Source organism: Papaver somniferum, unplaced genomic scaffold (assembly GCF_003573695.1).
Source record: "Papaver somniferum cultivar HN1 unplaced genomic scaffold, ASM357369v1 unplaced-scaffold_154, whole genome shotgun sequence".
Taxonomy (NCBI): domain Eukaryota; kingdom Viridiplantae; phylum Streptophyta; class Magnoliopsida; order Ranunculales; family Papaveraceae; genus Papaver; species Papaver somniferum.
In genome coordinates this window covers 667963-695739 of record NW_020624820.1, presented here as the reverse complement: position 1 = coordinate 695739, position 27777 = coordinate 667963, and the positions used below count along the sequence as shown (strand labels likewise).

Sequence of the window (27777 nt, the reverse complement as noted above, 5' to 3'; positions counted from 1 at the left end):
TGAAGTCGACTCGGGCCACGACTCATATGTCATGTACGAACCCGAGGGGCCGAGGGGATATAGTAATCGCCGTCCTTCTCTGCAAACAATTGATATTTAAACTACCCTTCCGTAGGGTTTAAAAAAAATAAAGTCCCAAAGTGCACAGTCCAAAGTCCAAAAATAAAGTGCAAAAGAAAAAAAATAATCTAAAAAAAAAATTCTAAAAGAAAAAAATTCTCTCTCTCTCTCTTTTTAATTAATTTTTATTCTCCTTTTCTTTCGCTCATTTCGCTTTGCTTTTACTCCAAATCTTTAAGTATTCATCAAAAGCTTTGGAAAAAATTTTCTTTCGCTCCAAATTCCAAAATCTGTAAGGAAAAGACAAAAACCCAGAAACGTAAAGAAGAACAAATAAAATAAAAATGATAAACAAATAAAAACCTAAAAAAAAATCTAAAAACTCTAGCCTAAAGACAAGTCCGCGTCAGCGGCGCCGAAAATTGATGTGATTTCAAATTGAGTTGTAGTAAAAATTTCGTTGAGACTTGCGAAAGCAATAAATTTTAGACTTAATTTTAAAGCAAAGAAAATAAAGAAAATAAATGTTGATATGTTGTGAAAATTATGGAGAGGCTGTAGCTAGGATTTCACAATTTATCAATACTTATGTGGTTCTAAATTAATTTATATCATGCAATTTAAACAATTGATTCAATTCTAAAGTGTTGTCAAAATCAGATTCCCAAAATATCAAATGTTAGTCGCAAGTATAACGCATCAAGAGTCTAAAACTAAGCATGTATCATCAAGAGAAAACACATTTGATTAATAAGAATCATTTAATTTATTTTTTATCAATGCAATTAATCATATAAAAATATTGCATAAATTTATAAAATAAATATTACCACATAATTCTTGAGAGAATGGCTTCCTCCGTCGCCCCAAGGATTGGGTTTAGCTCATCATTAGGAAAACACGCTCAAAATTCATTTTTTATTGCTCAAAGGTGGTGTACAAATGATGAAATGGGAGAAACAATGATAACCGGGTTTGCAATAATTATAAGTGTTACAAACTGAAAAGAAAGATATAGAGGATGTGTCATTGTTACTGTAGCTCCAAGACTGTCGCTGAGCAATCGCAAATACTGTAGAAAAAACGACTGCTTCTGTGGGTCAATGTTCTTTGTGTTCTTCAATGGCATCAGGAGCAGCAGTTTTCTCTGGTGATCGTGTTTCGCCTCTGTGATGTTCCAAAGCCTTCCCCAACTCTCCGTAACCCCTCTCTAAGTTCCTTGAAGCCTTTTTATACCCAACAACCATCAAATCTTCCGTATCTTCACGTAATAAATTCTTGTTATTTGTCCGGAAAAATACAAGAATAATATTCCATTATTAACTCTTCCACGTTGCTTTTGTAGCTCAATCTACTCCAGACAAGCTTCTACCTTATCTCAGACAACACTCAACTGGTGCAGACACGAAATTTCTCACACAAAAATCGTGTAATCCCGAGTATTTCTCTAACTTCCCTGTTTGAGATCAAGCACCTTCAAAACACGTGAAAGACGTGGTACATCATGAGCACATAATACTTATCCAAATACCTTGACAATCTGCAACAAAATCTTCTCTTATCTTCCAAATATGGTAACAGAATATCCGAGCATTATTTCCTTCTCTGTTTTGAAAATAATCTTCATTCACTCGAAATTATAGCTATTACAAATCCTGTTTTATCCAAACAGGATATTCCCAAACAAAATCCACGAAAAGATTGCATAAGATCACGTCCAAAATCCGCCCTGAGAAGTTTGCATGTTACCGGAGTTTCGAACACATTTTCCCGCCAAATAATTCTCAAACCGTGAAGAAGAAGATAACCCCCTATCCAGAGCAGGGTGCGGATAGCAGGTGGATATCTTTGGGTGCAAATAGTGATCGAGGTGCCCCTTAGTAATTGAGTGTCCCTTAGCCAAAACTGGGGTCCGAATAGCAAATCTCCTCTGGGGGTCCAAATAGCACTTTTCGAGCAACTTTTTCCACACAAGTGTATTTCTCTAAAAACACCTACAAACACATAAAATACCGTAATAAGCACACAATCAAGCACTAAAAATAGAGACACTGAGGACAACTTAGACACAAAAATGTGTTTATCATATTCTTGCAGAAATTTATCGACTCTCCGATGAAGCAGCCTCTTTATTTCGTTCTGCCCGTCATCCTGTTAATGATGACACTCTTCTGAAGTATCTTAATTATTCTTTAAATAACCTTACTGAAGATATAATAAACTCCCTTTCTTTTGAGAAACTCAAATCAGAATACCAACTCCTTAGTATTGATCATAGAAGTGCCCTAACATTTTTTAACAGCTTCAAACGTCGTTTTTGGGAATCCAAAGACAAAATTAAAGCTTTAGAAGCAAAAAATAACTCCCTTATTGATGAGAAAGATATAGATATTCTTAAAGGTGCGAGGGCATTAGAAAATTTTCAAAAACTTTTACTTGAAGTCCAAGTTGAGCGAGATTTAGCTTTACGCGATAAGGAAGCACTCATGGAAGAAAGAAATCTTATCCGATCCCAGCTCCTTATAGAAAGTGAAGATGAGTTTAAATTGGCTGCTAGGGTTTTGAATGATGCTAGAACCGATTTAGCTGTAAAAGTGAGCCTTGAATCCGAACATACTGCTTTAGTTAAAGACATTATTTCCAATAATAAAGGTCACTTACTGCTCTTTTATACTTGCCATTTCTTCTGAAAAAGAAAATATCTTCTTTACAATTCTAACCCCACTTTATATTTCGTAGAAAAAGAGAAGGGTTATCTTGGGCAAATTGGAGAATTTCAGAAACAACTCGACTAATCCAAAAAACTATTCGAAGAATTTCAGAAGCAGCTTGAAGAATCTAAAAGGATATCCGAAGAATTGGGCACGGAGCATGCTGCTCGTGATTCTAAGTATCGTAAGCTTAAGAAAAATTACATTTCTACTGTTTCGAACAATAACAAGGATGCCATTCGTGGTCGCAATGCTGCAGTAAAGACAGTGTGCGAAGAAAATAATATTCCCCTATTTAATGATCCTATTGAAAATGTTTCTCCGAATGAAGATATTCCTGAAATCTCTGATAGCGAAGCAGAATATATGGAGTACGAAGATGAAGAAGTTGAAGAAGAAATTCTTAACTCTAATACTGAATGAAGTAATCATGATGGTTCTGGTGTTAATCAAAACAATGAAGATAACCCGAATGAAGATTGATTATTCATCGTCTCTTTATTATAAGAGAATTTCTGAAGAAGAAATAAAATTCATTCCTCCAAACATTACATTCAAACTCAAGCGGAAATTACATCGCGAAGAATACATGTGCCATACGTTTTTGCGATCAGTATCGCAGGCTTTAATGAGTTGTACATCGTTAAGAAAATATGAAAGTGTTCTTCAATCATCATTTTTTGAGTTATATAACTCTTAGTACAAATAATTCTTACTATGTCGTTGCTTTTCTTCATATCACTTCATCATCTTCCTCATTTATTCGATGTTTATTCTTGATATATTTCGCTCGCCTCTCTTTTTATTCTTATTTTCAAGATACATCTTTCTAGTCCATTTGTTGCGAGCATTCGCAGAAGATTCAACCTCAACATTATTCTGCCCGAAATTATGTGTTTGGGATACCATATCAACCATTAATCTCTCACCTCTTTGGTTATCTTTGACTTGTTTTTTCCAATTTATTCTTTTACTTTCTCGCTTTTCACTTTTGTCAACATCAATTTCTTGACAACTTTTTCCTTCATTCGGATCCCCTCTTATGATTCCAAGTCCTTGAGGTAAAGGAAATTTTATGCATTGATGAAGTGTTGAACCCACCCCCAAAATACCATGCAACCATGGACTTCCAATTAAAGCATTATAATGGGACTCCACATCAACGACGCAAAATAGAATTTCTGTCGATAGACTTTTTAACGGAATCTGCATCGTTACTTCACCTTTGGGCTTGTTCGCAGTCCAGTTGAAACAATAAATTTTATAAGTCGACGGAATCAATTCTTCATCTTTTCCGCCCATTTTCTTGTAAGTGTGGTATAATAAGATATCGACATAAATCCCTGGATCTATAAGTATTCTATTAATAGCCCATACACTTGCGTCATCTTCCTCCTCATCATCATCATCATCTAACTTTGCTTTTGGATTAATACCTAGCTTTACCACCAATGGACTCTCATGTGGTTCTCCTCCTCATGGTGTTTCTTCAGCGCTGAATGAAATAGACTGTTTCTGCCAATCCTTTATTGGTGAAATCTTCACAAGATTGAATATTTCCCTTCCGTCACTATCTCTTGCATGCACTCTACTGAGAATATTATCATGAAAGTCCTCAATACTTCGGAACGAATGAATAATTGAATTGCAATATATATTTTTGGATTTCGCACCCACTTCAATTACATGTACATTCCTTCCTTTCTCCACATTTATGTGTTTCCTCCTGGTGGGGGTAGTGGTAAGTTCTGTTGTTGTTGTTCCAAGAAGTGGTTTAGTTTTCCTTGATCGATCATTCGCAATATAATCTTTCTCACATTTCTACAATTGTGTGTGGTGTGACCATGGAAGCGATAGTAGGCAAAGAATTCTTTACTCCTCCTTCCTGGTGGTGGTTCATCTCCTAAATTTGTCGGTTCAGGAATTTCTTCCAATAAAATAACGGCTTCCCAAATTTTGTCTATTGTTGTATTTAGTGGTGGGAGTTTTATCCGTCCCCAGATTATTTTTTGATTTTCCTGCCTCTTATTATAGTATGGCTGCTGTTGTTGTTGTTGTTGACCTCCATAATTTTCTTGTGGATTATCCATTCTTTGAATTTTATTGTTCCCTCCGCGATTCTGAAATTGTTTTTCTTTGTATTCTCTTTCGAACTCTTCTTGATCTCCACTGCCCATTGCCACTAATTTTTTCTCTACTTTTGTTATTTTATTTCCTTGGCTTCCTTGAGATGTACTTGCTACAGCATTTGTTAACCTTGGGAGTAAACTGGCATTTCCTTCTTTCGTATTTGGCATCATCATTGGAAAGGACTCCATTTCCATCTTCTTTTCTTCCAAAACTATATATTCCTCCTGATAATCGTGCAGTTCTCGCATGGTAATTGAGTCCTTTATCCTGAAAATTTGAGTGTATAGTAAATCTGTAGGAAAGAGCGTGTTAATGAAAGCTAATATCAAATTTCTCTCATCCACTCTTCGTGCCATTTCACTACACATTGTTCGCTATCGAGTTTTCAAACCTCGCATACTTTCATTTAATCTTCTTCGCAGACTGAACGCCTTTTCTATTCCCGGTCGTGACATATTATTGCTAATATATTGTCCGAGAAAGAGGTTCTGTAAATGAGAAAATGACTCAATCATTCCTACCGGAAACCCTTCGAACCATTGTAGAGCTTCCCCTGTCAAGCTGGCTGGAAAATACTTGCACAATACCGCATCGTTCTCTTCCCGCTGTAATAGAGATCTACTATATGCTTTTACATGTTGTATCGCACAAGTACTTCCATCAAATATGCTGGTAAAATTAGGTAAGCTACATTTTGGAGGTATGATCGCAAGTTGTATTCTTCTGGCAAAAGGTGTTTTTCCTGCTTCTTCTATCGCTTCATCCAAATTTCTCCTTCCTCCATCTTTCCGTATCTTCATCATTTCTCTCAACTCCGCCATTTCTCGAAGATTATTTTCGCTCATCGTTTGGTCTAAATCTTGCTGCATAGGTCTTTTTAGTCTTGCTTGTCTTATTTTATTATCTTGATTATTTTAACGCATAGCCTCTTGAATATCTCTCTCTTCAGTTTCTTCTTTTCGTTTCCTACGCCGTTCCCTATCAATACTTTCGCGTTCGACTGCTTCTTCTAATTCACGTTGATTCCCCAACATTTCTCTTCCATGTAATAATAATCTTCCTTGTTCTGCATCATTGTCTTCGTTATTCTGCTCATGACTCGTGCGATGATGTTCTCTTGTATGTTGGTATCTGTCGTTCCTTTGAATCTCAACTCTACGATCTGGTTCGTGTGGTTGATCGTATCTGTCATATTCTATTTCTTGTTCCATGCATCTATATTCATACCGATTTTCAAGTTACCACATGTTTGCAAATTTTCATCAATAACCTCTAGATTTTGTTCTCTCCTTGCGTGTCTCTGAATAGATTGGCTTTGTCTTGACGAACTCCTACTAGTCCTTGATCTTGATCTTGTACGCGTTGTGCTTCTCGATCTCTGATCTTGCAATCTAAGATTTTCTTACCTTAAATCCTCATTTTGTCGTATTAAATTCGTACGCATTTCATCTTCTCTTCGTCTCTCCGCAATCAACCTTTGCCTCAATTCCTCAATTGCCATATTTCCTTCATCTTCTTCAGCTCTTTGCTCTTCCTCTTCAGTTGAATTAGTGTGTGCAGTATGAATACTTACCCTGTCGTAGTCAATATAATTGTTCTGCGCCTTTGTTCTCTGATGTTCAATCGGAATTTCATTTCTTTGATCATTCCTTTCTTCCATCGATTGATCTGGAATCTCGTCTCTTCTTCTTTCAACAATTCTTTTACTTCTTCTTGATGCCGTTTGTTCGATAACAGATTCAAGTCGTACCATCGCCGTTTCTTTGAATTAACAATTCAAGAAACCTAGATTTTAATTTTCTGGAATTGAATTTCTCAACAAGTTCACCAACATGGTCTCGCTCCCTGTTTCTAGCGCCAGATGTAGTTGCAGGAAATCCCACAACTACACAAAATGTAAGAATTTATGAACCACTAGGTAATCATGGTAGAAATTATCTTTTTATTATATGAAAATCTTACAGTCAATTACAAAATGATATGAAACCTTAAGTTTTTGTTACACAGACTTTCTCCTAATTTCTTGACCAAGAATTCTAAAAAGATCTCCCTCTTTCACAAGGCCAATCTACCCTTGATATAAGGTCTTACATAGTGGATGACAGCTAAGATATCCCCTAATTTCGGAATGACTGCGCGATATTATCGCACATATATACCTTCTAACTTCGCAGTTCTTCCATATTTCGCACATATCTTCACTCTTTACTCATGACTATGCTGATATCATCTGATACGTCACCTTGGTTTAGCTGCGTGCGATTCACTTCGCATGTGGTATAACTTTAATAATTCGCATAGTTTATAATCGTGCCATATTTCACTCCTACGAGTATAATCTAAATATGGAAGCCCTCTAAAAGGCAAAGCCTCTGAATATTATTAGCCACATATTCCGGATTTCTCAATCCCCAAAAATATATTCTGCAAAGATTCTTGTGAGTGGTGTACATGGAGGAAAAGAAACCGAAATTAAAAAAGAAGAGAAAACTCTCCAAAATGCTAAGAAGTCCAGCAGCTTCATGTAGGTTTCCTCCAGTTTCATGTCCCTCAAACCCAAGAAATGTCGTCCCTCATCTTTTCAAACCTAATGTTGTTGATCGACGTCAAATGCTCATTTCTCTGACAACAATTTCAGTGACCCCTCTCCTTGAATCTACAAACATTCTCTCCACATCCAATGCCAATGCCAGTCTATTTCAAATGCCCCCATATCGCCTTATCAACAGGTAAGTGGATCGGTCTTCTATTAGCTTTTGCATGTAATTTGGTAGTACAATTTTAAGCTCATCTATAAAATTTTATTCGTTTGGTCTTCTTTGAATTTGGTAGATACTTTCTTGTTCGGGCAGGAGAATCAGAATTTGAGAGTTTGGGAGTAATAAACACGAATCCGGTTGCAAAGACATCAATGGACAGTGGACTGTCAATAGAAGGTAGAAGACAGATGGCCAGAGCAGCTTTAAAATTGAAGGCAATGGGGGCTTGTGATCAAAGTTGTTGGATTTGGCCTTCAATCACTCAGAGAGCTTATCAGGCTGCTGAGATTATCGCCTCCGTCAACGGAATCAATCGCAGGTAAATCAATTTACGTATCTTAAAAAAAAGAAGGGTAAACAACTCTATGTTGTGACAGGCGCACAAGTCGCCCAAGGGGCGCCTAGATGATTAAACGCCCTAGGCGGAAAAATATGAACATTTTTTTCCTGGGCTCCTAGGCGCCAGGCGAAGCGAGGTAAAGGGTTTGGCGCCTCGTCTAGCGCCTGACACAACATAGCAACAACTTATATCAAACTAAGGAATTAGTGGATACACATTATTAATTTTTATTGGTGAACCTAGCAGCCTCATTGTCCCGGAGTACAGCTTCTTGGATGCGCGTGGTTTAGGTGCTTTTGAAGGAAAAACATTGGATGCTGTTGCACAGGTAACATTTATGGTTTCTAATTGAATATTGGATGCTTTTGACGGCGAAACATCCTGCACAAGCTAGAATATATGCTGCATACAGAATTTGGTTTCAATTGTATTTAACTTTTCACTGATTGACTTATCAGGTATATGAAGCTGATAATATATCTCCAAACATCAGGCCGCCTCCAATTGATGACGGAACTCCAAATGAGAGTGTTTCAGACGTTTTTGTTCGTGTAACACAACTTATGTCAATTCTAGAAACCCAATACTCCGGAGATACGGTGGTTATTGTCTCACCAGATTCCGATAACTTAACTGTACTGCAAGCTGGTTTACTAGGATTGGATCTTCGCAAGTAAGCATGTTATAAGTCTCATTTCTCACTCTCAGTAGCTATGTTGTATTAGTCGCTAGACGAAGCGGGCCAGTCCCCTCGCCTAGCGCCTAAGCGCGCCGAGGAAAAATTAGAAAACAGCAAAAATAGTCATCATACTTTGGCGCCTTGGGCCCTTTTTTTTTTCTTCTAGGCGCCCCTTGGGGGCCTAGAGGGCCTAGGGCGCCTTTTACAACATAGTCAGTAGCCGTCAACTTACTATGGTTGTCATCTCATTGTTATGGATGTGCATTCTTGTGCCCTATCATGCTGATTGTTTCTCCAATTTTACAGGCACAATGATTTATTCTTCAGTCCTGGTGAGGTCAGAGAAGTCAACCCAGATGAAATACCTGCATACAAGGAACCAGCTTCTGGTGCATTCAAATGTTCCAATCCACCAAGCTGTATCTAAGAAAATTCTTCCCTGACTCACAGGAATGTAAATAGAATAAACAACTGTTGGGAGATATAAATATTTAAAAACATAGTTTTTTAATTTATATCAAACTTAGAGAAATAGTGTGGTGGTATTATTTTGGGCTCCCACGCTATAGATTTTTGGGTTCAAGTCTCACCCCATGCATTTGACTAGGTATATTTATATATCTATATTATTTATTTAAATCCAGGAGAGCAGGGCCTTGGGAGATCTGGTGATTCAGAAACTGATTTTTTGCAGATTTAACAACGGTTTTTTCAAACTTAATATTCTCCAATTAATTCTATTAATTTTTGGTAATTATATTGTTACCGTTTTGGGACTGTTATGGAGGATTTTCAGTGAGCACTAATTGCAAAATTGATTTTCATTAAAACCGTATTAATTTCTTTTGAGTTATAAAAGAACAGTTTCTAGAGAAGATGAAACACAATTATTTTTCATCTATTTTGAGTTCCGAGCAAGTGTAGAAAGAGTTGTTGTTGGTTCAATTTCTCACAGTGCAGAAAAATTGATCAAGAGAGTTATCAGCTGTTTTATCCCTTAGGGTTTTCGACAAGAATCGACTGCTATCATACAATCAAGAGGCAGAGTCGCGAAACACCTTAAAGATAGCGACCTAGTCCGCGACTCAGCTGTTTGAGATCCGTTTTGATTTTGTAAATTGTTTCCAACAATTTTAAGGTGTTTCATTTTGCTATGGAGGTTGAAAAGAAGCGCGTTGATGATACCAGCAAGCCTTTCAAATTTGAAGGGCTGCATTTCAGAAGATGGAAGCTGAAGATGTTCTTTTATCTCAAACTCATGAAGCTGCATATGATTGTGTCAAGTGTTCATCCTGGAACCCTGGAACCTGCTGTTGATAAGACTGTTGCTGCTGACAAGACTGCTGATGCTGGTGCTGCTGCTACTGATCCACCTCCTACCGGTGGTGTCAAAGAAGTTGTTTTTCAAACTCCTGAGGAGAAACATAAGGCCATTGACAAATGGGTCGATGATGACTTTGATTGCAAAAACTACATTCTTAATGCATTATCTGATGATTTATATGAGTATTATTCAACTTTTGAAACTGCTAAAGATGTATAGGATGCATTACAGAAAAAATATGACACCGAGGAAGCCGGTTCAAAGAAATATGCTGTGAGCCGGTATTTGAGATACCAAATGGTGGATGATAGATCAGTTGTTGCACAGGCTCATGAACTTCAAAAAATTACCCATGAAATTCTGACCGAAGGTATGAAAACTGATGAACAATTTCAAGTTTTTGTATTGATCGACAAGTTACCACCTAGATGGAAATATTTTCATAATTCCTTGCGTCATAAGACTAAAGAATTTTCTCTTGAAAGTTTGATTGTTAAGCTCAGAGTTGAGGAAGAAGCTCAGAAACAAGATAAGAAGGAACATATTCTCATTGTTTCTAACAATAAGACGGATCCCAGTTTGAAACCTGAAAAAAGGGATATGAAACCTAACCCAAACCAGAAGAAAGGAGGAATGCCTAATTAAAACAAGAACCAACACCCATCAAAAAATGGACATAATTCCAATTCTGAGTTTCTTTGTTATACCTGTGGTAAACCAAACCACGTGGCTAGGAATTGCAGGTTTAACAAGGAAAAGAATAACGCACAAGCTAATGTTGTGAGTGACGTTATAATTGCCATGGTCTCTGATCCATAGTTCTACATGGTTGGTGGATCTGATGGGTGGTGGATAGACAGTGGTGCTTCGCGTCATTGTTGTTTTGATAGGTCCATGTTTAAGACTTATGCTGAAACCAAGGATAAGAAAGTGTTGTTAGGAGACTCTCACAGCACTATGGTGAAAGGTTCTGGTACGGTAGAGTTGAAGTTTACTTCTGGGAAGACACTCATTCTGAAAGATATCCTTCACACTCCAGAAATGAGAAAGAACCTTGTTTCCGTCTATATTCTCAACAAGGCTGGGTTGTATCAAACTATTGGGTCTGATATTTACACTATAACTAAGAATAAGAGTTTTGTAGGAAAAGGGTTATGCTACTGATGGAATGTTTAAGCTTAATGTTGATGCTATGAATAAAATTGATTCTTTTGCTTATATGGTTTGCAATTTTAATGTTTGGCATGGTAGACTTTGTCACGTGGGTAAAAAGTTAGTAAATAACATGAGCAAGTTAGTTGTCCTCCCTGAATTTTCTGAAAATGAATTTGAAAAATGTGAATACTGTAGTCAAGCAACAATAACCAAGACTTCACATAAATCTGTTGTACGAGAATCCAAACCACTAAACTTAATACATTCTAATTTGTGTGAATATGAAGGTATCCCAACTAGAAATGGCAAGAGGTATATCATGACGTTCATTGATGATTGTTCAAATTATATTTATGTTTATTTGCTGAGCCATAAGAATGAAGCTATTTAAAAGTTTAAGATCTTTATTGCTGAAATTGAAAATCAATTTGGTAGAAAAATTAAGAGGTTTCGTAGTGATAGAGGCACTGAATATGATTCTGCTCCTTTTACTGAAATTTATCAAACTAATGGCATTATACATGAAAGAATAAATCCATATAATCCTCAAATGAACGGGAAAGTTGAAAGAAAGAACTGTACACTTACTGAACTTTCTGTTGCTTGTTTGCTTAGTTCTGGTGATGCCTCTCATTGGTGGGGTGAATGTTTGTTAATTGTTTGCCATGTTTTGAACCATATTCCCAATAATAAAACCATGATATCTCCTTATGAACTTTGGAGAAATAGAAAACCTAATGTCTCTTATTTTAGAGTCTGGGGTTGCTTAGCTTTTGTTAGAAAGCCTGATCCTAAAATACATAAGTTAGAAAGTGGAGCTTATGAATGTGTTTTTATTGGTTATGCTCAAAACAGTAAAGCTTATAGGTTCTTTGATATTAATAATAAGGTTATTATTGAATCTATTGATGTTGCTTTCTTTGAAGAGAGATTTCCTTTTAAATATAGAAATAGTGGGGGTAACACTGGGGGTTCTATACCTAGTGTTTAGCAAGTGGTGATTCTGAACCTAGACTAGGAGAACATAGAAGTGAAGAAACTAGGATCACTGAACTTGAAACTAGACGCAGTAAAAGGGATAGGACTGACACAAGAGATCCTGATTTTGAATTTTATGCCCTAGAGGAAGAACCTTCTAATTTACAAGAGGCGTTTAGTTTTGCAGAGATTACTTTTTGTCAAGAAGCTTTATATAATGAATGGGATTCTCATATGTCTAATGGAAAATAGCGTATAGTAGATTTACCTCCTGGTTGTAAGCCTATAGGTTGTAAATGGGTTTTGAAAAAGAAACTCAAACCTGATGGAACAGTAGATAAGCACAAGGCTAGTCTGGTTGCTAAAGGATTTAGGCAACGAGAGAACGTAGACTTTTTTGTTACTTATTCTCCTGTTACTAGATTAACATCTATACGTGTTTTGATTGCTGTTGCTGCTGCTCATAATCTTGTTATTCACCAAATGGATGTTAAAACTGCTTTTTTGAATGGTGAACTAGAAGAGGAAATTTACATGGAACAACCTGAAGGTTTTCTAATTCCTGGACAAGAACATAAAGTATGTAAGCTAGAAAATTCTCTTTACGGTTTCAAACAAGCTCCTAAACAATGGCATGAGAAATTTGATAATTTAATGATTTCAAATAACTTCAGAATAAATGAGGGTGACAAATGCATCTACTATAAATCTGAGAATGATGTGTGTGTGATTGTTTGCTTGTATGTGTATGATTTGCTGATATTTGGTTCCAATTTATCTGTTGTCAATGAAACTAAAAGTATGCTTAGTTCGAATTTTGACATGAAAGATTTGGGTGAAGCTAGTGTAATCTTGGGAATCAAAATAACTAGAATTAGTAGTGGTATTACTTTAGATCAATCTCACTACATTGAAAAAATCCTGAAGAAGTATGATTATTTTGATTGTAATCCTGTTTGTACTCCTTTTGATCCTAGTGTGAAATTGTTTAAGAATACTAGAGAAAGTGTTAGACAATATGAATATGCTAGAATAATTGGCAGTCTGCGGTATGCAACTGATTGTACTAGACCAGACATTGCATATGCAATGGGAGTTTTGTGCAGGTTTACCAGTAATCCTAGTTTGGAACACTGGATGCTATTGAGAGGGTTATGCGGTATCTGAAAAGAACCACAAACCTAAGATTACACTGTCAGAGGTTTCCCGCAGTCCTTGAAGGATTTAGCGATGTTAATTGGAACACTCTTTCAGATGATTCCAAGGCCACCAGTGAATATGTTTTTACTATTGCTGGGGGCGCTATATCTTGGGGATCAAAGAAACAGACAATTATAGCCCAATCTACAATGGAGGCTGAAGTGATGGCACTAGAAGCAACTAGTGAAGAGGCGGGATGGCTGAAGATTCTGTTGTCAGACATTCCAGTATGGGAAAAACCGATACCAGCCACTTTGATCCACTGCGATAGTACCGCGGCTATCGGAGTAGTAGAGAATTGTTATAATAACTATAAGAATCGATAGATATGTCGAAAGCACGACACAGTTATAGAATTTCTCACAACTAGTGTTGTTAGAGTAGATCATGTAAGGTCTGAAGGAAATATAGCTGATACTTTGACGAAAGGATTAACAAGAGAAAAGGTATGGAATATCTCTAAAAGTATGGGACTTCTGCCCATGAGAAGTTGAGTCATTTGTAATGGATACCCAACCTAGAAATAGGTTCAAAGGTACTAAACGAAGTTACAAATGATATGATAGAGTCATGCATTCCCATAGCATGATATCCTGAAGTGGGAAACAGGATGAGTTTTTAACTCTTAATGATGTTTGTAGCTCTTACGTTAGAGTGAGATACACAAGAGTATTCTTGATAGACTCACCTATACGAATGTGAAGGTGTGGCCGCCTTCTATGAGAAATTGGGCATTTCTCTAGATCATTTGTTAAAAAAGGGGATAAGCACATGGTCTTAATGTGCGAACTTAAGGACTTCACTCTAGATATAGTTGTGTGTTTTAAACAATCTAATATTAGTTAGAGTTCAAGACGCAAGTCACTCTAGTCACCTGGTACTTAGAAAGTTTAACACTATGCAGAGGTTCAAGTCGAAAGGCACCTATACAGATGCACAACTATACAACACTTGCTCAATGTTTTTAAAATATAAGTGGCGGATTGTTGGGAGATACATATATTTAAAAACATAGTTTCTTAATTTATATCAAACTTAGAGAAATAGTGTGGTGGTATTATTTTGGGCTCCCACACTATAAACTTGGGTTCAAGTCTCACCCCATGCATTTGACTAGGTATATTATATATATCTATATTATTTATTTAAATTTAAATCCGGGAGAGCGGGGCCTTGGGAGGTCTGGTGATTCAGAAACTGATTTTTTGCAGATTTAACAACGGTTTTTTCAACTTAATATTCTCCAATTAATTCTATTAATTTTTGGTAATTATATTGTTACCGTTTTGTGACTGTTATGGAGAATTTTCAGTGAGCACTAATTGCAAAATTGATTTTCATTAAAACCGTATTAATTTCTTTTGAATTATAAAACAACAGTTTCTGGAGAAGATGAAACACAATTGTTTTTCATCTATTTTGAGTTCTGAGCAAGTGTAGAAAGAGTTGTTGTTGGTTCGATTTCTCACAGTGCAGAGAAATCGAACAAAAGAATTATCAGTTGTTTTATCCCATAGGGTTTTCGACAAGAATCGACTGCTAGGAGACATATAGGAGACATTCTCGAAGAGCACTAGGGAGACTTTTGAGCAGTTCCAGCAGAGAATTCCTGAAAGAATAATTGAGCATGCTGTTTGCGGAATGCTTCCGAAAGGTAGAGTAAGTTGATTTTCTTTTTCATTTGATACATGTCTTGGCGACAACTTCTTGCTTAGGTAACCGGTGGGTACTGCTACAATATCATTGGATCGAATGTATTGCTAGATTATGTAAGGATACTTTACAATATCAGCATCCTGTTTATTTACTTTGATACCGACATACTTCATTGGAAAATAACTTAATCCTAAAGCAATTCGGTGTCTATTTCCAGATAATCAGAAATTAATTTTCCTTTTAAGCATCAAGCAATCATATAGCGGATTTACATCACCGACATAAACATTCATCATTTTAGGTGATTATTACAAGTTGACGCCGTGAGAGTTTCTCTACCAAAATGCAAGTTTCAGCCGAGCCAATTACAGATTAAGCTCAAGCTCTACCAAAAAAATCCAGTCTGGCCAGGTTGCCCGGCTGGGTCCCATTTTTGTAAACCCCTAATTTTCACACATGTCAAGGGGTTTCTGTAACACCTTAACAATACCGTTAAAAACTACTGGTATCATATTTGTGGCTAAAGATGTGTTTTTGGAGGACAAGAGAGAGCCGTTAGTCTTTTCTCAACGCGGGTGAACCCAATGGCAACAATATGGTCCTAGATGATGACTTCTACGAAAGAAGAAAAGCTACCTGTTACTACGAAACTTCATCATAATTTACAGATGGGTATTATCGTTTACTATAGATGAAATTATATATCTATATATATTCCCGTGATTCTATATGTAATTGACAATTTGTTACGGGTCTCATTCTCCCTTCTATCTGTCACATTTCTAAATGAATCGACATAGTCACACCGTTTCTAAAAAATACATTGCATCATAACCCTTAAATAAACTAACGTATAAATTGCATCGATATTGACTGGCCAAAAAAAAATCAAAATGAGAAGGAAAAAAAAACCCGTTTTTGGCATGTATGCATTTGCAGAAGACATATCTGGTTTTGTTTTCTTCACCTGTTGGCCTAGTTTTCATGGTTTCACACAACACTCTCCAAAAATTATTGAAGAAAAAACAAACCAAGTAAACCTGTTTTTAGTATACGTGGACTGACATCAGTAGAAGATTCAGCACAACTAGTTGATATTTTTGATACATAGCTTAGAAAAGAAAACTAACCACGTTTCATTCTTGCGCATGTCACGGTTACTTAATTTAAACACATTTTGAATCTCATGACATCAAATTATCTGAACTTGATACTAGATTCGTCATAGTCTCACGTGTTTATTGACTTGTTTTTCAAACCTTTGAACTTATCTTCTTTGTTTCTCCATTGTTTTTGACTGAATGCTCGTCAAGAGGTACTTAATACAAGATTTTGTTTAGTCACGGAGATTTCATTCACCGCCTTTGGGTTGTTAGTTATATAATCACCTGACTCATCTGGCTTATTATTATGATCTGAACTCAAAAAATATTTAAATAACACGAATGTATACACTTTTCAGTCCGAGAAGTGAGATTGTGCATGACACAAATATTTCCGAGTCAGTTCATAGTCAGACCTCAAGTCGGAATCAACCAAACCTTGCTTGACTTTGTTAGTCCACGTATTGTCTCAGAGTGTTGGTATGATATTTCTCAACCTCTTCATCGATTCACAGCCTACTAGAACTGAAGTTTTGTTTGACTCGAATCCAAACCATTTATCAGCTGCAATCAGGTACAAACCCCACAAACTAATTAGCAGCCTCTAACAACCAAAATATACACCTAATTTAACTGTTCACCGACTGCATAATAAAAAAAATTAAACTGAAGTATCGAAAATAACCAAGTAATTGACGAGAAGAAAAGGGTGAGGTAAACAAAATGGTCAAGCTAGTTCTTTACAATATTTAAAAAAATTAAAAAAAAAAAAAAAAGGTCAAACCGAGAAGCCAAAGTTATGGGATTCGTCCACGTGCATCATCTATTCACGATGTCCCTTTGGTTCCTACTAGTTCCCTACGTGTGCGTATATATATACATGCATCTTTCTGCGAATAAATCTCAACATTGGCTACTTCATCCAAACTCCATCTTCAATCTCTTCCCCTCTATATCTTGTGCAACTGCAAATCTTCATTTGCATGCTGGAATCTAGATATCTTTTGAAATTTTAATAAAAATGGCACCAGGAATGTCAGCTGTTCCGGTTAACAGAAACGGAGTGGAATTTGAAGCAAAGATTACACCTATTGTTATCATTTCCTGTATTATGGCTGCTACTGGTGGTTTGATGTTCGGCTACGACGTCGGAGTTTCTGGTTCGTACTTTTAACTAAGTTTTGGTTTCTAACTCCTTTTTTTTTTCATAATTCGACAAGTAATCGTTATATGATGCATGAGTTTTTTTGTTCTGATCTAGATCCTGTAAATCAAGCATGCATATTACCCAAAAGAATATGGCTTCGAACCAGAGCTATATCATCATTTTTTTGTTGCTCTCAATAATCATCCAAAAGAAAAGGAAAAAAAAATCCTAGCTAGTTTCTTGCAACCTTCTAAACTTCCATATTTGTGGTGTCTTTTAGTATAGTTATTAATTAGGTCCAGACAAGCATATTGATAGAAAAATCTCATGGAGTCTTTTTATCTTTACTTGGCTAGTTTGGTCCACCACCTTGTGTTTTGAAACATACCTCATCCGAACCCATGGAACAATATCTTCATCAGTCAGTTTATCTCTATGTTTATTCTTTTTCCCTTCCATGGTGGTCCATATCAACCATAGGATGATGCATATTCATTTTGTATTGCGCAGAAAGTATTTCCAAATATTCACGGCATACAGAATATGGTTTGAATGGATCCTGACACGGCTTTTTTTTCTTCCTATGAACAGGGGGTGTGACGGCAATGGACGACTTCTTGAAAAAGTTCTTTCCGGTGGTATATCGCCAAACTAAAAACGCAGGAGGAGTTAACAGCAACTACTGCAAATATGATAACCAAGGACTCCAACTATTCACATCTTCTTTGTATCTAGCCGGTTTAACCTCTACGTTTTTCGCATCTTACACAACGAGGACACTCGGGCGGAGACTTACCATGCTCATTGCCGGTGTGTTTTTCATACTTGGGGTTATACTAAATGCAGGTGCTCAAAATCTTGCTATGCTCATTGTTGGGAGGATCTTACTTGGTTGTGGTGTTGGGTTTGCTAACCAGGTATGCATTTCAGCCTTGCAATTAGTGATGAGATTTTTGACTTCTTTCTTTAGATTCATGGGCACTTGTTTTAGGCTCATGGACCCTATATTGGTTGTTAAAACATCATGAAAATTGCAACATGACCATGTGTGGGAGTCATCACCTAGGGTACAGAATCAAAACACTGGGAGTGATCTAGAATCAAAATATCACCATACAGTGTCATCATCATACTAAAGAACAAAGGAGAAAAACACTGGGACCACGTTCTTCTTTTTTTATTTTTTATTTTTTTTTGATGGAAACTTCTTCTTTATCTAAATTATGTGTTTTCATAATTACATTTAATTTTCTAATTAATATCTTCACTATTAAAAGAGAGAAAAATACTTCTTTTGTAATGTGAAAAGGAATTTAAAAATAAAAAAAGATGGTCCGTATTTTCTTTTCATTCTTATCTATTTTTGTTGGTAAAGTCCTTAATTCATTTTTAAGGCCCCCAGTGGTGCTTCTTTTTCTTCTAAACCTTAAATGCGCTCTTTTCTGGATTTACTTTTGAATCTTCTAAAGTCAGCAAGTCTATCCTTTACCCAAGTTGGTGCATGAATCAGTGGACTTGGAGATTAGGCTAATAATAAGATTTACTAGCATGCTTCAAAAACAATAAAACATTTACTAGCTAGTTGACTAATGTCTCCTTAGAACTTCTCCAATGGTGAACGTGAATGTTTCATATGTGGCATCATTTTTAAGACATCTTCTAGGTATAAAATTCTAAATATTAGAGACAAGTAAATTTTATCTCCAACCCATTAGATTGTTTCATCTTTGTTTTCTTATTTGTAGACATATAATTGGTTAAAATTATTTTCATTATTGTTCTCATTGATTTTTATTAGTCAAAGTGTGACTAGGATGGGAAGACATCCTCTACGTGAAAGTCTAAAATTAGAGGTTCACCTAGAGGATGTCTATTTCTTTTTTTTTGCCACCTCATCCCTACATCAATGGGTTGGAGATGATTTTTTATAAATATGGTTGTGCATCCTATGTGGATTAATACTTTTCCCCTCACATACATTCCATTGAAGAAGCTCTTATCTACTTGTAAATCTTGTAACAAGAAAGTGAAACAGTTCTTAAAATATACTCCATTTCTTTTAACTTGGCCTAAATTCTCTAACAAAATGATGGTCTTTAGTGACAGCGCGCGAGCAAAAGAATTTCCCTCGTAACAGTAATGCGTACAAGTCTATGTAATGTAACGTTTTCTTCCCTGTCACATTGAAATTACAGGCAGTCCCATTGTTTCTGTCAGAAATCGCCCCAACGAGAATACGTGGAGCGTTGAACATATTGTTTCAGCTTAATGTTACCATCGGAATTCTCTTTGCAAACCTTGTCAATTACGGAACCGCAAAGTAAGTAAAGTTTAACCGTCCATATTGACATGCATGTTTCACCTTTTTATTTGTTTATAAACTTTTTCCTAACTTAGTCGAATATGTAACTAATATTTTGAAGTGAATTATTGTGCCTAATTTGTCAAATATAGTACGTTTCTCCTTATTCAAAAAACTAAAGAAAACAAATGCATGCACATGGAATGGAACTATACAAGTCACACTTGAGGTCTTCAGATTGTTTATGTAGTGACGTTGTTGCTTGATGCATTACGTGTTGGTGTATGAGTGGTGTTAAGTTCTTATGTGCTGGTTGGCGCTCCGCGCTGCCCGCCCATCCCAAGTTTAAAAAAGAAAAGAAAAATTAGTCAGTTAGTCCAGTCTTCCTATCTCAGTTTTCCTTCCTTCCTTTCTTTCATTTTTTTTTTTTTGGCATTTTGCACTAAATTATGTGAACTGAATTGCATTGACTATTGGAAGTTGCAACCAAGACAAATTTGACATAGAAAGATCTTTAGATATTTCTTCCATTCCACTGCACAAAACTGTGTGGACCAGCAGATGGATGGAGATGGCTTAATGTGTGGGGGCGAACATGAAACTAGTAGATCTGCTGGATAACCGTAGACTATATTGAACATTTGCGATTTCGTTATTGCAGGATTAAAGGTGGATATGGCTGGAGAATTTCATTGGGTTTGGCAGGTATTCCAGCACTAATGCTGACTATAGGATCCATATTAGTTACTGACACACCAAACAGTCTCATCGAGCGAGGTCACCTCGAACAAGGAAAGATTGTACTCAAGAAGATCCGAGGCACTGAGAATGTTGAGCCAGAATTCTTGGAACTCGTCGAAGCAAGTAGGATCTCTCAGGAGATTAAACATCCGTTCCGGAACTTGTTAAAGCGCAGAAACCGCCCCCAGTTGATTATTGCCATTTCACTACAGGTATAAACAAATTACTGCTCAATGTTACCCGATCTTTATTTAGTACAAACCTGTTCATGAGTTAATAGTTTTCTTTTTCTCTTGCTGTGATGATGGTAATAACAGATATTCCAGCAATTCACTGGCATCAACGCGATTATGTTCTACGCTCCCGTGCTTTTTAGCACACTTGGATTCAAGAATGATGCATCACTATACTCGGCAGTTATCACAGGAGCTGTGAATGTACTTTCTACTATTGTCTCCATCTACTCAGTCGACAAAGTCGGAAGGCGTGCTCTCTTACTAGAAGCTGGAGTTCAAATGTTCTTCTCCCAAGCAGTAGTTGCAATTGTATTGGGATTGAAAGTCACAGACCATTCTGACAATCTAGGAAAAGGTTTTGGAATTCTGGTGGTTGTGATGGTGTGCACATTTGTTTCGGCATTTGCATGGTCATGGGGTCCTTTAGGCTGGCTCATCCCAAGTGAAACTTTTCCTCTGGAAACAAGATCAGCTGGACAAAGTATTACAGTTTGTGTAAATTTGTTGTTCACATTTGTGATCGCTCAAGCTTTCCTCTCGATGCTTTGTCATCTCAAGTACGGTATCTTCGCGTTCTTCTCCGCATGGGTTCTGGTTATGTCGCTGTTCGTGTTTTTTTTGCTTCCAGAAACTAAGAATATACCAATTGAAGAAATGACTGAACGGGTTTGGAAGCGTCACTGGTTATGGAAAAGATTCATGGACGATGACAGCGAATACCACAATGGTACACATGAGGGTGGGAAGAACGTCTATGATCCATCCTCAAGGTTGTAAATCAACGGCTGATTCTCCTGTGTATTTTTACTGCAAAGTTATTACTCGACTAATATGTTTATCATTTTCTGATTTTCTTTTTCTTCAGTGTCCTACATGTAACTGAAAGAAAAATGGTCTATTACAAGTGGTTGTGTGTTGTCCCAAAGCCCTTTTAACAGGGAAACCTGCAATGTAACACCAATTGAGATAACGCGGAATGAAACGAAAACTAAAATTTGATATAAGATTCTCTGGACCGGCCACAAAATCACTTACCAACCTTGATTGATATTCGATAAGGAAACCCATCTTTGCAAGTTGAAACAGACCCAACAGCCATTAATGGACGCCACTTTTTCAAAAAGTTCCCATGATCTCTCAGACAGAACTAGGAAGATAATAGATGCTATGCTTGCGATGTTGACTCAAGAATGCTGGCCCTCTCCGAAAGTTGTAAGTGGTAATAATCGAGCAAATCAACCTCAGCAGTGGACATCAGTAACAGGTTTACCAGCCAAGTCAGGAACCTCAATAGCATATTGGCCATGGGATGAGGAAGTGACATAGTTTTGTCTGAATTTGCTTTTCAGTTATATTACTAGTGACATAGTTTTCAGAAGCTATAGGTGAGAATTTAAAAGAGAACACTGAATTAGGTTCAAACCTAACATTATAATATGGCCACCAACAACAACGCTTACAAAACCAGTTATGTTACACGAGTTTTTTCAAGACAGATATCATCTGAAACTTATATCACACATGAGATTTGACAATATAAAACAGTAACAATTGGAATATAAATGAATCCAAGCCATCAATTAGATGATAGAGAACGAATGTAGAGTTTATGGTTTAACAAGTGGTTGTGTGTTGTCCCATAGCCATTTACTAGCAGCACCTTCGACCAACGGCGAAACCTGCAATATAACACCAGTGAAGATAAAGAATTTGTGAAAAGAGAACTAGAGTTTGACAGAAGATTTATTTCTAATAGGACCACGACATAGCTTCCCAACCCAGACTAAGATGATAAGTTGCATATCAAACAGACAGAGTTGCACTATATTTGTCTGATCAAGGTCATTATGTTATGACAGGGAGGAAGATAATATCCACCATATTTACGATGTTGACTCAAGGTACTAACCTTCTTCCAAACTTGTGAGTGGTAATCATTGAGCCAATCAACCTCAGCGGCAGACATCAGTGATAGGTCAACAAGTTTAGCCTGCAACAGTAGAACCAAAACAGGGAAAACCATGGGATTAGTCAAGTTGAAGTGTTCCAGTGGACTATTATCAGTCTACAAGGGATCATGTAATTGAGTTAAGAAAATCAACTACATACCTGAATGGGGACAAAAGTGATGTTTTCAAATCCCAAATACCCGATTCCTCCAAAATGGTTAGGTGTGTTAATTTCCTTCACAACTAGGAGATTCTGCAACAAGAATCACAAAGTGTTAACCATTTTTTTTTAAAGTGGACCGGTGGAACTACCCCAATAGTATAAAGTTGCAAGTACCTCGATACGAATGCCAAAAGAATGATCTTCATAATACCCAGGTTCATTGCTAACAATCATGCCCTTCTGCAATGGAGTCATATTCCCAAATCGAAAACTTATACTTTGAGGACCTTCATGGACATTTAGTGCAGCTCCTACACCATGGCCAGTTCCTACAAGTAACAACCAGAAACTTATCATTAATGAAAAACTTCTTTCCGGAATGTGATGATACACAAAGTATCCAACTAAAAAGGTGTGAAATATCAGCAAGAGTACCATGCCGATAATCAAGTCCAACTTTCCATAGAGCAGAACGAGCAAGTGCATCCAGCACAAAGCCGGGAGTATTTTCAGGAAAAACTGCCTGATCAACAGCTATATGGCCCTGCAAATGTGAAAATTACTATTTAAATGATGTGGCATGCTAGCAGGTGCCACTGTAGTACAGTGGTAAAGTCATTGGGTGATGATACCAGTGATCTGAGTTCACAGAAGGATATCCAGAAGTTCCAGATATTGGCGGTCAATGTATTTTATTTTTATCGTGCACTCAAACTAGTATGATCAGATCATCTTAGAGCATTCAAGATATTCGAGCTAGATACCTCAACATTGGTTAGTTCTATCATGACATGACATTCACAGCCTCATTACTCCCTCCGTTCCTTTTTAATAGGCTGGTTTCTATAAATAAATGTTTCAAAAAAATAGGCTGGTTTTCTAATTGGGAAAGTCAAATGTTACTTTAAATTTCGGGGACCACTTTTCTCTTAACTTCTTTTGATGACAAGTGTCATGTGGACCATTTCACTTTACTTTTTTTACTGACAAGTGTCATGGGGACCATTCCACTTCACTTCTTTTATTGACAAGTGTCATGAGGACCACTTTCAATGATTAGTTCTCTTAATTTCCTTAAATTTCTCTAAAAACAAAACCAGCCTATTAAAAAGTAACGGAGGGAGTATATCCTTTGTATGAGAACTTTTATTTTATTACAAATTCCATCAAGTCGGTCCAGTAAAGCTTTCATCAGTACCTCTACACTATACATGTCAGATGCGTTAACTAGAACAAAAGCCATTTGATACTTACCAGAATAATCAAGTTGACAAAATAACATACACTTCAGAAAACAATGAATCCCAAACCTGTAATACTCGGGTAAAACATTCTTTTTGCCGCGAAGTTGGCTCACCAAAATGTACTGTCCTTGTTATGTCTGTTGTACCGTCAATATATTGACCACCACTGTCCAATAGGAAGAGTTTTTTAGCATCCACAACATCGCAGCTCTCTGGCTCAGGTTTGTAGTGAATGATAGCTCCATTAGCACCAGAACCTGTAGAGTACCTTTATTAATAAACTGACGAAAAAGAAAACCCCATCTTTTATGATTAACGACAAAAGAGCTCCATTCTCATCAAATGTTGTGTAATTTTTATATGAGTTTCTTCTCAGGCAACAACAAGATTTCATGCCTAAATGGCACAATTGAACACAAGAGAAAAGGTAAAACAATTTAACATTATTATACCGCTAATAGTATCAAAACTTGTGTCCAGGAAACCATCCTGCTTTGCACGGAATTCAAGAAGTTTATCAGAAACTTCAACTTCTGTTAGCACCACACCCTTATGGATTTCCTCTTCCAGCCAAGACCAAAACTGTGTTAGAGCAGCCGCATCCCTACAAAGGAGATATAATCAGATAGCGAACTTGAAGACTGAACAGAAAATAAAACATAATGACAACTGCAACCCAGGAATACTAGGTTTAAGAAGAACGCTTACAGTACCTCAAATGTGAATTACGCATCCCCTGCAGCTCAGCATAATTTTTCACTGCCTTTGCCAATGTAATTGGAGAAACTCTGCACAACCCAGCGGGTCTTCCAGTATGACCATCAAACTTATCACGTCGTTCAGCTTTGCCTTTATAGCCAATATCCGCAGGAGCTCTATTCTTACCAAACCTGTAGGTGCTGACAATTGCAGCATTCACACGAGAAGTATCCATCCATAGTTGTCTTCCTTGGTTTGCCAAACTGTAAAGATAGTTATGGCTCAGAAAAACAAATCGCAAGGAATAGTCTCAGTATCAACCGTGACATTTGAACAAGAACCCCCAAAAATCTGGCCTTCATTGAAGTTGAAAAAAAAAAGCACCTTCCAAGAGGTAGCAAACTACAGCAGATAAGTGAAGTGAATATTACTTTCATGTGGATATTTTTTGTCACCTTTCAATTTCAGAAAGAATGGAGTCATAAGGTCTCAGTTCAACTCCTGAACTCTTCAAGTGAGCAAGCACATCAGGGGTGACTTTAGAATTATCAACAAACAATTTAGCCCCATCAATCTCTACAATAAGATACGCATACATCACCGGTGAATGTGGAATGTCGTTTCCCCTCTACAAAAAAAGAATGTGAAAGAAAACAAACCTTAGTGATGGTTGCCATACATAATTATACAAAATCCAAGATAGCATAAAAGTTAGAGCTTTCTATTCCTCGGACTTGATACTAACAAAAACATGGAGCTAAAAGTATTTACAAGGAAAATCATTTTTTTAGAATTTGTCTCTAACTGTCGCATAGCATCCATATTTAAACAAAAGCTATTCTGCAAAATAAAGGAACTTAAGTTGGAAATATTACCAAGTTCAACAGCCAAGCAATTTCATCAAGCATAGTAATAACGATAGCTGAACAACCAGCTTCAATAAGATCTGATCTTAAGTTCGACAATTTTGATGAGACATGAACGCCAGCATATCTGATTTCATGCACTCTGATAGGTTCCATGGGAGGTTTTGGCCTTGATTCTTTCCAGATATGATCCACAAGATTTATATCATATAAAGGAACCAACTCGTGATTATGCTTAGAAATTTCTTCTTTAATTTCCTCTGCCTCATTAGAAGAAAAAAGAAACTGCTCCCTTCGCAAAATCAAGAAAAACAAGTCATAAGGAAATGTGAAATGAAGGGAATCAAAGATAAGAAACCGCACTACAAAAATTTAAATTCACAGTAGACCTTAAACAGATTTTAAGATTCCGTATAATAAATTGCCTAATCCCTGGTAAAATAAACAATCATTCATCATTTTTTGTATCTGTATGAAGATTTCCAACATCTAGAACACCGGGTTACATATATTGGTATTCGCTTAGACCATCTAAAAAAAATCTACTCATCTACATACTTTACTGTGGCTTAAGCAGATACTGGTTTTCCCATTAAATTTCATTTGCTGCCTGTATTGAAAGCTGAATTCTAATGAGTTTCCTGCAAGACATTGTTCCGAAAAATAAGAAAATAGATATAAGAGGTGATAGAATAGAACTCACAGGGTCGATGCCAATTCTGCAACCAGGATCCAAAACATCATTGAGCCACTCAGTAGTCGTAGGAACTCCATAATTTCCAGCTCTCATAAGAATCCAACTAGGACTAAGCTGCTTCTCTGCCTAATCATGACAAGTACACAATAGTATCAAGTTTACCGTTCAAATGAGTAACAGCCTACTAATACAGTAACCAATTTTAACAATCCAAGCACAAAAAGATATGATTTTTAAACAACGGGGGGTTGGAATTTGGTTGTCTTTCAAAGAAACCTGTAAGAAGTAACGGCCATCAGTCCAGAGAGCAGCTTTATCTCTAGTAACAACAGCAGTTCCAGCACTACCAGTAAATCCTGATATATAAGCTCTCCGACTAAAACATTCAGCAATAAACTCACTCTGGTGGGCATCTTGGGAAGGAATAATATAAGCATCGATACCAATTCCAGGTTTAGAAAACAATCGACGAAGAGCAATAAGTTTATCATCATCTATATCTTTATTATTAGGTTTTCTTTTGCGAAGTTCTGATGAGGGTTTTGCTGAAATTTTTGATTCATTATTACTACTACTACTACTTGTAGTAGAATTTCTAACAAAGAATTTTGAAGTATTGGTTTGTTTATTGAGATTTGAATGGAGGTTTAGAAATGATGAAACAGAAGAAGAAAACAAATGAAAATAACGACATGATGACGATTGTGACCTTGAGAGACGAGAAATTGAAATGGATTTTGAGAAATTTATAGGGTTATGAATTGATGAACAAGAAGGCATGGTTGTTGTTCCTGTTCTTGTTCTAATTGCTGCTGCTACTTCCATTACAATCTGGGCTGGTTTCTTTCTTTTTTGAACTTCTCTTTTTCTGCTGAGAAAAAAGAGTGACGAGGTGTTCTAAGCACCTATATTAATTTCCTCTTCAGGATACACGTGGAGGATATGCAGGATTGGGACCATAAGATTTTTGAGCTGTCGATGAGTACCCCCAGTTAACCAGGATTGCTAATAGGGTGTGCCAATTTTCTGGGGGTGTATTAAAAGTACATACTTATAAGACAAAACATCCATCTGTCTTTTTGTGTTGGTACAAATTAGTCCAATTCCTATGCATCATGTTAAAACCGGTTAACATATAAGTGACAAGGTAAATGAGTTGCGCTATTGACCGATAGGATTATTACCAACAGTTATTAATTACAACGCTGGCGATATTATGAGTATCATTGGCGTCGTTGTCTTCATCGCTCGTTCGTTACAATATCGATCAACGACTATTTTCCCATGTCTATATATACATCCTATGTATTCCTTCAAATTACTCACACGTAGTTTTACATATATTTTACATATTTTTTTATTTATATTTTCCATTTCAAATTTCATGATCATTAGTGGCGAGATCAAATGAAAAGAATAATGTTATTATGAATCGGTTTAGATTACAGCAAGAAATGTATCAACGGAGGTTGCAACAACTTGATGATGAGGAAGCTGAAAATAAAAACTAATCAACACTTTGATGCTCGTATATTCGGGCCAAAGACCTGAGCTCCAGAGTCAAAGAAGTATTCAAGAAGATATATGTATCGAGGGAGGGAATTTTACCACTAGAAGCTGATGCACGATTATTTTCTT

At 36.6% G+C, this 27777-nt stretch overlaps 4 protein-coding genes across 5 annotated transcripts; 2 read left to right on the top strand and 2 right to left on the bottom strand.

The window, feature by feature from the left end:
- Window positions 1–4483: 4483 nt before the first annotated feature.
- On the bottom strand, window positions 4484–5722 carry LOC113336626. Its single transcript, XM_026582276.1, has 2 exons — window positions 5293–5722; window positions 4484–5193 (listed from the first exon to the last, which is right to left on the bottom strand). Exons 1-2 carry the CDS (start codon window positions 5720–5722, stop codon window positions 4484–4486), a joined length of 1140 nt encoding a protein of 379 aa, XP_026438061.1.
- A 1600-nt stretch (window positions 5723–7322) lies between these two features.
- On the top strand, window positions 7323–9374 carry LOC113336685. Of its 2 annotated transcripts, none has more exons than XM_026582328.1 (5): window positions 7323–7630; window positions 7734–7979; window positions 8244–8328; window positions 8459–8673; window positions 8986–9374. In XM_026582328.1, exons 1-5 carry the CDS (start codon window positions 7353–7355, stop codon window positions 9104–9106), a joined length of 945 nt encoding a protein of 314 aa, XP_026438113.1. In that variant the 5' UTR covers window positions 7323–7352; the 3' UTR covers window positions 9107–9374. The 2 variants fall into 2 exon arrangements, with proteins under 2 accessions (XP_026438113.1, XP_026438114.1); XM_026582329.1 differs by having other exon boundaries at window positions 7328–7630; window positions 8247–8328.
- A 7642-nt stretch (window positions 9375–17016) lies between these two features.
- LOC113336849 (sugar transport protein 13-like) lies at window positions 17017–21522 on the top strand. Its single transcript, XM_026582532.1, has 5 exons — window positions 17017–17255; window positions 17834–18159; window positions 19438–19562; window positions 20206–20497; window positions 20603–21522. The coding sequence occupies exons 1-5, from the start codon at window positions 17117–17119 to the stop codon at window positions 21296–21298; spliced, it is 1578 nt and encodes a 525-aa protein (XP_026438317.1). The 5' UTR covers window positions 17017–17116; the 3' UTR covers window positions 21299–21522.
- A 385-nt stretch (window positions 21523–21907) lies between these two features.
- On the bottom strand, window positions 21908–27004 carry LOC113336846 (aminopeptidase P2-like). Its single transcript, XM_026582530.1, has 12 exons — window positions 26416–27004; window positions 26146–26265; window positions 25452–25727; window positions 25032–25204; window positions 24591–24839; window positions 24330–24481; window positions 23944–24134; window positions 23069–23177; window positions 22808–22962; window positions 22631–22723; window positions 22431–22511; window positions 21908–22200 (listed from the first exon to the last, which is right to left on the bottom strand). The coding sequence occupies exons 1-12, from the start codon at window positions 26962–26964 to the stop codon at window positions 22129–22131; spliced, it is 2220 nt and encodes a 739-aa protein (XP_026438315.1). The 5' UTR covers window positions 26965–27004; the 3' UTR covers window positions 21908–22128.
- Window positions 27005–27777: the final 773 nt, after the last annotated feature.